The sequence below is a fragment of the Lynx canadensis genome, chromosome B4 (genome assembly GCF_007474595.2).
Source record: "Lynx canadensis isolate LIC74 chromosome B4, mLynCan4.pri.v2, whole genome shotgun sequence".
Lineage (NCBI taxonomy): Eukaryota > Metazoa > Chordata > Mammalia > Carnivora > Felidae > Lynx > Lynx canadensis.
This window is the reverse complement of record NC_044309.1, coordinates 83,527,311-83,536,182: the sequence shown is the minus strand read 5'-3', so window position 1 is coordinate 83,536,182 and position 8,872 is coordinate 83,527,311. Positions and strand designations below refer to the sequence as shown.

Below are 8,872 nucleotides of genomic sequence, written 5' to 3'. Positions count from 1 at the left end.
CGCATTGGACTCCACCCTCTCTTGTCTTCCTCTCACCCTCCCCCCCGCCAGGGTCTGGCAGTCAGTCACGTGCCCTGCCGCGTAACCACACCTCTGCTCCTCAGAGCTAAGTCAAGCGGTCACGTGTGATAGCAACAGATCACGTGGCTGCCATTGCTCCTCCGCCCCTTTCTCCTCCCCGCCCCCTTCCCGGTCAAAGCCTCTCCTGGCTGCTCCTCTGCGCATGAGTGTCTCGTACGTGCCCCGAACGTCCGGCGTTCGCCCCGCCCCTCCAGTTTCCGCGCGCCTCTTTGGCAGCTGGTCACATGGTGAGGGTGGGGGTAAGGGGGCCGCTCTAGCTTGCGGGCTGTGTCTATGGTCGGGCCCGTAGCGTCCAGCTGCACCGGACAGAGCTCGAGTGTATGGCGCCTCAGGATCTGGCTCCGGGGCCCCGATAACGGGCCGCCCCCGCAGCTCCCGGCACGGAGTGAGGTAAGTATAGACCCTTCCCAGGAATGGGGACCATTTGCGTCCTGCACGGCTTCCTACCCGAGCAAGTTATGGAAGGATGGCTCGAGGGCGGGAAGTGGGGCAGGGTGTAATTTGTTCCTTTGTGGTAATATGGAGGTGTCATTTTAGGGACTGGATGTCGGATCTTCGACGCAGGGGGTGTGTCGTGTGAGATCAACCTTGTGCGGGGCGCGATGGTCTGTCCCAAAGGAAGAGGAATTTTCTATTTTAGGGCTTCACGTGGCTGGAGGGGTTGGAGTTAGGGTCATTGTGTTACCTGAGGGGCCAGCCTCGTGGAAGATTGGGGAAGGGACGGGATGCTGATGTGGTGTCTTTGTAGTGTCTTTTGTGGGAGTCACTTTATTGCTGCAGGCTTACACCATCTGAACTTTGGAAGGGATTTTCAGTGGCAGGAGTCTCTGTGATTGTAGGGTCTCCTCTGATCTGAGAATGGCTACTCCTCGATATGAGCCAGTGGCCGAGATTGGTGTTGGTGCTTATGGAACCGTGTACAAGGCCCGTGATCCCCACAGTGGCCACTTTGTGGCCCTCAAGAGTGTGAGAGTCCCTAACGGAGGAGGTGCTAGCGGGGGCCTTCCCATCAGCACAGTTCGTGAGGTGGCCTTACTGAGGCGGCTGGAGGCTTTTGAACATCCCAATGTTGTCCGGTAAGAAGAGGTGGAGGGTTGGGAGTGGGTAGTAAAGGGGAAAAGGTAACCTAAAGGTGGGGAGTGATGGTCAGAAGGGAAGTGGGGACCCTGAGGAAATAGGGGAGGCCATCGGGTACAAAGGGATTGATCAGTGAGTGACCATTTGTTCTGGCCAGGCTGATGGATGTCTGTGCCACTGCCCGAACTGACCGAGAGACCAAAGTGACCCTGGTGTTTGAGCATGTGGACCAAGACCTAAGGACATATCTGGACAAGGCACCCCCACCAGGCTTGCCAGTGGAGACTATCAAGGTGGGTAGGGTGGGTAGACACTGAGAGGTACATCGAGACCTTTGTGGTAGAACCTGTTGTGATTTCAGGTATGGTGTCTAGTTTCCAGTTCCTGTGTGTTTCCCCCTTCCAAACTAGGATCTGATGCGCCAGTTTCTAAGAGGCCTAGATTTCCTCCATGCCAACTGCATTGTTCATCGAGATCTGAAGCCAGAGAACATTCTGGTGACAAGTGGTGGGACAGTCAAGCTGGCTGACTTTGGCCTGGCCAGAATCTACAGCTATCAGATGGCACTTACACCTGTGGTCAGTAGAAAGGTGGGGGTAGGGGAGTGGCTGACCATAGCAATTGAGAAGTCATGTGTTTTGTGACTTTAATTAACCAGTCGTGGTTCATGGTAACCCATACAATCCTCATCCGCTTTTCTTATTCCCATTAGGTTGTTACACTCTGGTACCGTGCTCCGGAAGTTCTTCTGCAGTCTACGTACGCAACACCTGTGGACATGTGGAGCGTTGGCTGTATCTTCGCAGAGATGTTTCGTCGCAAGTATGAGACCCAAGTATCCTGAACTATCTTGAGTTTCCCAAATCTCTTAGTCATAAACTGCATCCACTCCCTGCCCATTGTTTCACTTAAGTACTCTTGACCATTTTGTCCCTAACCAGGAACTCTCAAATGGCCTGGAATTAGGAACTTCATAGCCCCATATTCTCTATACCCTCTGTTTTGAGCCACTAGCAATAATTATTCCACTACCAGATCTTTGAAAATGACTGCTCCCTGTGTCCTTTCTCACCTTAGGCCTCTCTTCTGTGGAAACTCTGAAGCTGACCAGTTAGGCAAAATCTTTGAGTAAGTGACCAGCATGGGGAAAAAGAATTTTCCATTCTGAATCTTTCTGCTAAGCCCTGGATGGCAACTGGCTCTGCCCCTGGAAATGGGGGCTGGAGAAGGACCCTCTTGACCAGAGTTCTCCTGCTCCCCATAGCCTGATCGGGCTGCCCCCAGAGGATGACTGGCCCCGAGATGTGTCTCTGCCCCGAGGAGCCTTTTCCCCCAGAGGACCCCGTCCAGTGCAGTCAGTGGTACCTGAGTTGGAGGAGTCTGGAGCACAGCTGCTGCTGGTACTGGGCTTGCGCATGGGCACGGGCACAAGGGGAGGTTGGGAAGGAAAACAGAGCAGTATAAAAGGGACTTAAACTGTCATGGCGACTAAGACTTGGTTGGAGGATGGGCTAGTTTTTAATGTTGCCGTGAATAGGCCATCCAAAAGAGGGATGTAGAGCATACGCCATCCTAGGTATTATTGGGGGTGAGCAAAAGTCTTTTTGTTTTATTTCATTTTATTTTTTTTTGTCTTCACGGTCTTTTGATTTTTGCCTCCACTTCTCAGGAGATGCTGACTTTTAACCCACACAAGCGAATCTCTGCCTTCCGAGCCCTGCAGCACTCTTATCTACAAAAGGCAGAAGGTAACCCAGAGTGAGCGGTGGAGTGGCTGCAACAGGACCAAGAGAAGAAAAGCCGTTGTCTCCCTTCCTTTGAACACTTGAGTGGAGAGCCCCCCAACTGAGAAGGCGACCTCAGCTTCATCTCTGAGGCTGTGGAAACACCTCCCAGCTCTCCAGAGAGTATTTTGCTGCCTTAATGACATTCCCCTCCCATCCCATCCCTCCTTTCGAAGCTTATCCTTCCCCTGCCCCTCCCCCCCCCATTTCCATACACCAAGGGGTATCTTCCTTGTTTTCCCTCTTCCTATCTTGATATTGGGATCTTTTTTTATACAGGAAAAACAAAACAAAACAAAGAAGTACGGTCTTTTTTTTTTTTTAAATATTTCATCTTCTGATGGGCTTTGCCATTTGGGGATTTGGAAAAACCATTTGGAAGATGGAACTTCACTATAGAATCTTGAAAGATTCTCCCCAGGTCAGTCACAGAGCCTATGTAGGCAGTGGAGCCCAACCGGCAAGAGAGAAAAAAAGGCACTTAAGTTGCTTCTTTGAATGTGGAGTTTAAATGGCTTTTATTTTTATATTCACTGAATTCCCCACACTGGGTCCTACTTATTGTAAGAAAGAGTTCTTGATGGTTTTTCCTGGCTGTCCCTGATTTAACCTTGGAGCCAGCCATGCCAAGATGTGTTGAGGTGGTCCAGCATGTGGAAGGGAAAAGAGGGGAAACAGAGCCAGGAAGGACTCCAATCCCCATCCCATTTCATGCACTCCTAGGAGCTTCCCATATCCACTTAGAGAGGAAGTTGCTCTTTATTCCTTATAATCTTGCTCCCCCTAAACATGTCAAGGCACACAGCCTGGCTGTTCAGTCATCTTTGGGGGATGTGACAAAGGGCCTTTCCTTTTTCTCAAAAAGGGCTATAGGCCCTAGGTTTTCCCTAAGGGCGGAAAAGCTTAGGGAGAACAGAGAACAGGAGAGAAGTCAGAAGGATCCAGAGTCTCATAGAAAGGCACTGGGGTTAGCTCGAGGATCCTTCTGATTCCGAAATCGCATTGCTAGCCAAACACCAAGGATCTGTAAAAAGCAAAGGGAAAGAGATTATCACCAATTCTGAATCTCTGGAGCTAAGACCTACAGGTATAGAGAAAGACTTACAGACACATAAGAGAGAAATGGAGAATGTTACCTCTGTAAAGCTAAAGAAGAGTCCAACACCCCCCAGGATTTTCAGGGCTTCGTCTGAATGCTTAAGAAACTTTTCTCCACACATCTGGCACGTGGAGCTCCGGCTCTTGCAGATCTGAGGGTAAAACGTGTGTGTGTGTGTGTGTGTGTGTGTGTGTGTATAGGACGCACAGTTGCTAGGCTGCCCTATCCCAACACTAATGGTGAAGGGCCCCAGAAATTTTTACTAGTTTCTGATTATTCTCCTACAGACTGAAATCTCACTTGACTAATTCTCTACCCTTTGTATCCATCCCTTCCCCCCCCCCCCCCCCCCCCCCCCGCCCAGCACACAGCAAGAGAGCTGCTAGAGAGAGACAATCCCATTCAAACTCTTAAATCTGCCAATTTGGGCATTGTCCTTAACCAGCTTTCCTACCAACACCGCCCCTCCCCCCAGCACAACTCACTGCAGTGCAGAAAGCATAGTCCTGTTGATACAGGGTTGTGAGGTTGAACAAGCCACAACAATCAAAACTTCTTTCCAGTTCATCCCGGGTCTTGTTGCTCATGACCCACCAAGACGCATTGATGACATCCGTCTGGAGAATATAGGCAGAGGGAAATTATTGGATGCTCCTACATCCTGACCTCAAATACCTCAATTTCCCTATTCCAGCAAAGGGAGTCAACATCCCTCAGAAATAAGGGTTTATTATACAGAAAATGATAAAAATCCACCTCAGGTTTTGGAAAATACTGGAAAATTAGCCAGATTTCCCAGAGGAAGCAAATGGCTCAAGAGTCTGGAAGTGGGCCTACTAAGAGGTCCAGACTTAGGGTTGGGGAGTGGGGGAGAGGGGGAGAGGAGAGGGAGAGGGTAGAGGGAGGAAAAAAGCAAGTACTTGAAAGGGCATCCACTTACCTGTTTGCTTCGGTTAATAGCAAGACATGAGCAAGAGATCCCAAACTGGAAGATGAAGACCAAACCGAGGATGATCATGTACTGAGAGGAAGAGTTACAGGAAAAACAAACAAACAAAAAAAGGCCTAGATTCCTTTATGTTGCACCTACAATAACCATCTGATCTCACCTGTTCGCAGAAATTCTATAACCACGTTAGTTGAAGACAATAAAATCAGCTCTGGTTTCATAAAGTATGGTATAAGGCAGGGCAAGGAGACACGTCCCCAAGATCATTCAAGTCTACCCTTTCCAACATTCCTCCTAGCGGATTCGGCCCTCCCCAAAGCCCGGATGCTCCCATCACTTAAGGTCAGGATACAAAGAATAGCAGTACTTGGTGGTGGTTGACAGCACCCACCAGTCCAGCCACCGCGATGAGAAGAAGGAAGACTCCCACAGCAATGACTCCTCCGATGATGTGGATGCTGGACACCAGACCCAGGCCCTTACCCCAAGCAGCCACTCCAATGAGCAACAAGCCTACCAGCTACAGGAAACAGAGCACGTTACATCTCAAAAGAATTCTAGCGTGCAGCACAGCCAAAAGCCTTAAAGGGAGTCTTGGACAAAGAAGAACTGGGCTTGCGTGAATTAGGAGAGGAGGTGTATGCTCCCACTGGAGATCAGAATGACTGGGACAGGGGTGGGGGCAGCAGGCAGAGAGTCTATGCATATAAAAAGGAACCTGTAGTTTCATCCATTACTTCTATTTTGAGAGAAACAAATTCACAGGAGGGAGGGATTGGCCTTTATACCCACAGCCTTCAGTTCATTCCCCCCACCCCCAGACAAAACCTCAGATCACCGGAAGTCTCCCCTCTTCCCACGGAAGTCCCCTGGAATTCCCTCTTCGCCGGAAGTTCCCGGGAATTTTCCCGGAACCCCCAGTACACCCCTCTTCCCACCGGAAGTCCCCTAGAGATTCTTCCCACTCCTCTTTCCGCCCTGAAGCTTCTCCCCCCACTCCCCCCCCCTCCAAAACCTCACCATGTAGACCACGTTCAGCGCGCACAGCGCATTCTTGGAGCAGGCAAAGCCACCGCAAACCATCTCCCCAGCTTTGGGGACCCAAGTGGTCCCAAGGACTTGGGGGGAGGGTCTTGGGGACCGTCTTCTTGGACCCCGACAGCTTCTGTCTCTTTAAATCGAGTCCAGCCAAACCCAATTCTCTGCGCCTGCACCGTCCCACCCCTGCCTCTGGATTGGAGAAACTCGGGACTAATCCAGGACGTCGATGGCCTGAATGCCAATCAGTCTGCATTGCGTCACTAATCCGCCTGCCGGCCCCTCCTTTAGGTTCTTTATTGGCTGAAACTTAAAACTGGGGGTAGGGCTTCCATAGATTCTCATAGGGACCCGAGCCTAAACTTCAAAACCCCGGATTGAAAGCGGAGCTTTCTGTGGCCGCAGCTGGAAGAGGGCTAATGCGAGGAAGGAGGCCCAGGAGAAACCCAGTGGAAGAGCGAGGAGGTGCGGCTTGGAGGGCAGGGCCCAAGGGCTCCTCCCCTCGAGGGAGCGCCCTTCCCCGCCCCTTTCCCCTTGTCCTGCAGTGATCTCATGATGACGCCATTGTTGGTTGTTATTGCATCACACTCGAGAACACTCAGAGGAGCAAAACATCGAGCTATTTAGCCCGGCCACAGAAGCCCTGGGTTCGGCACAGCAACATCCAGCAAATCGTCACGCGTTTGCAGGTGCGTCCACTAGTACACATATCCTCTTCCATATCCCCTCGTAGCTGAGTGTGAATATGCTATAAATGCAGTGTGCAAAACAGCCGCCTCGGGCCAGAACATTTCTGTAGTGACAAAGCCACAAGGGCAGACATGAGTGTACTCGGTGTCTTCAGAACACATGCCTGATCCATGGCTGGAAAAAAAAAAAAAAAAAAAAAAAAAAAGCCAAAGGGAGGGGTCTGGAATATGAATAAATATGAGAGGAAGGAGGAGTCTCCACATTTTCACTCTGAAGGTGGGCATAGAGGTTGATCAATATGCTTATTATTGAATAAATGCTTTTCATGGAGATGAGAAAAGGCATAATTCTTCTTTTCCAAGAGAAACAGTGGTAATGGGAACACAAACGAAAAACCTCCCTTCAACCCCACGGGATGATTTCAGTTTGTATGTACTTAGATTCTAGGACTGCATGAGCAGTAAATCTTAACTGCTACAGTCAGATTGCACGGGTTCCAACTTTGCCACTTACTGGCTGTGTAACCTTTGGCCCATTACTTAAGCTCTCTCTGCACGTTTCCTCATCTGTAAATGGGGATAAATAACAATACACCTGTCTCTTGGGTTGTTAGGAGAATTGAATGAGTTAATATATGCAGAATGCTTATGACATTACCTGGCATATAGTAAACACTCAATGTTCGCTATTATAATCAGGCTGTTTTATAAGTTCCAGTAGGTAACCCCAACTCTGATTCCCTTGTCTCTATCTATACAATAAAGAATCCATAGTTATAATCTGCTATCCTTCACAAATTAATGTCAAGAAGGTATGCAGGCGAAGAGACATTTGGCAGGGCCAGAAAGCTTTGAGTCCTGAAGCAAAGCGATTAGATCAAACTAGCCACTGTTTTCTCTCAATATCTCCCCTGTGTCTTCATTCTGTTCTTCAGTTCCTCATCCACCCTCTTCTCTTTCAGGTCCTACATCAAGGGCAAGACAGTGGTATTAGGGATAAGGGAAACTGACTAGCAAGCATCTTGGTTGGGGGGTATAGTGAAAAGAGTATTGGAGTTATAATCAGAAGACCTAGACCCATGGGGAGCCTGGCTGGCTCAGTCAGTGGAACGTGCGGTGCTTGATCTCAGGGCCATGAGTTCGAGCCCCATGTTGGGTGTAGAGATTACTTAAAAATAAAAACTTGAAAAAAGAAGGAGACCTAGACCCACAGATTTGTTTCACCTCACACTGGCCTCTCAGAGCTTCGATTTCCTTTCCTGCACCCCTGGGGCCTGTCATGAAGACAACATATTTGAAAGTGCGTCGTAAACTATTAAGTGTTATAGATAATTATTATGAAAGTAATTGAGCAGAGAGCCTGGTGGTTTTGTCTGGTTAGAATTACTGTTCTCCTCCATAACCTGTTCTCCCCATAACTACTTGGCCTTTTAAAAGCTGCTTACCGTGGGGTGGCTGACTAAGGAAGGGTTATGGAGCAAACTGTAGGTATGCAAGCTCTTTGGATGTGTGGCGTGGGCGGTGGGTACAATCCTAAGCTGGAATGCAGGGCTGTAAGAGTGAGACCGAGTGTGTATGCGTTCCTGTCAGAGTTTGAGACTGAACACAAATCTGTTGGTCACCAAGAGTTTGGGATTGCACCCGGGGCCTGGCTTGCCACATTCTCCTAGCACCAACACCCATCTTAATTAGCTACCTCCCACAGGAGGCCCTAGGATCCTTGTTAAGGTCTCTCCATCCACCTGGCTGGGGGAATCATAGCAGGGGCTGGCTGGCAAAGTTGATGAGCCAACGCTAGAGGGGGTGGGAGGTGCAGGAGGTAGTGCTGTCCCGGGCTGTGGGTTTGAAACTCACCAGTCAGGAAGTGAGGCCGACAGACGGAAGGGCGGGCAGGAGCGGTGAGCTCTGAGGCACAGCAGAAGGGGCCTTCTGGGGTTTGGGGACTGCAGGGCCATGGGCTTCAGGACCAGAAGTTGCTGTTAGCCTGGCAAGACAGGTCTGGGCAACATGCATGCCCAGAGGCAGTTGGCTGTTGCTGCAGTGAGAGCAGAAGTCAGACGACACGAGGTGGCCAAGCAGTCTCTAAGCCGCCTCAGGAAGCTGGCAGAGAGGGTGGGCGACCCTGAACTTCGAAACAGCATCCAGGCCTCACTGG

At 50.1% G+C, this 8,872-nt stretch overlaps 2 protein-coding genes across 4 annotated transcripts; one reads left to right on the top strand and one right to left on the bottom strand.

Moving 5' to 3' along the window:
• Positions 1 to 278: 278 nt before the first annotated feature.
• CDK4 (cyclin dependent kinase 4) lies at positions 279 to 3,244 on the top strand. Of its 2 annotated transcripts, none has more exons than XM_030323060.2 (8): positions 279 to 471; positions 921 to 1,157; positions 1,316 to 1,451; positions 1,569 to 1,736; positions 1,871 to 1,980; positions 2,236 to 2,286; positions 2,423 to 2,558; positions 2,828 to 3,244. In XM_030323060.2, the coding sequence occupies exons 2-8, from the start codon at positions 940 to 942 to the stop codon at positions 2,918 to 2,920; spliced, it is 912 nt and encodes a 303-aa protein (XP_030178920.1). In that variant the 5' UTR covers positions 279 to 471; positions 921 to 939; the 3' UTR covers positions 2,921 to 3,244. The 2 variants fall into 2 exon arrangements, with proteins under 2 accessions (XP_030178920.1, XP_030178919.1); XM_030323059.1 differs by having other exon boundaries at positions 287 to 471; positions 1,569 to 1,748.
• A 199-nt stretch (positions 3,245 to 3,443) lies between these two features.
• TSPAN31 (tetraspanin 31) lies at positions 3,444 to 6,859 on the bottom strand. 2 transcript variants are annotated; one of them, XM_030323062.1, is made up of 6 exons: positions 6,011 to 6,850; positions 5,343 to 5,510; positions 4,982 to 5,062; positions 4,527 to 4,658; positions 4,079 to 4,192; positions 3,444 to 3,966 (listed from the first exon to the last, which is right to left on the bottom strand). In XM_030323062.1, exons 1-6 carry the CDS (start codon positions 6,071 to 6,073, stop codon positions 3,892 to 3,894), a joined length of 633 nt encoding a protein of 210 aa, XP_030178922.1. In that variant the 5' UTR covers positions 6,074 to 6,850; the 3' UTR covers positions 3,444 to 3,891. The 2 variants fall into 2 exon arrangements, with proteins under 2 accessions (XP_030178922.1, XP_030178923.1); XM_030323063.1 differs by lacking the exon at positions 4,079 to 4,192 and having other exon boundaries at positions 6,011 to 6,859.
• Between the last annotated feature and the right edge of the window lie 2,013 nt (positions 6,860 to 8,872).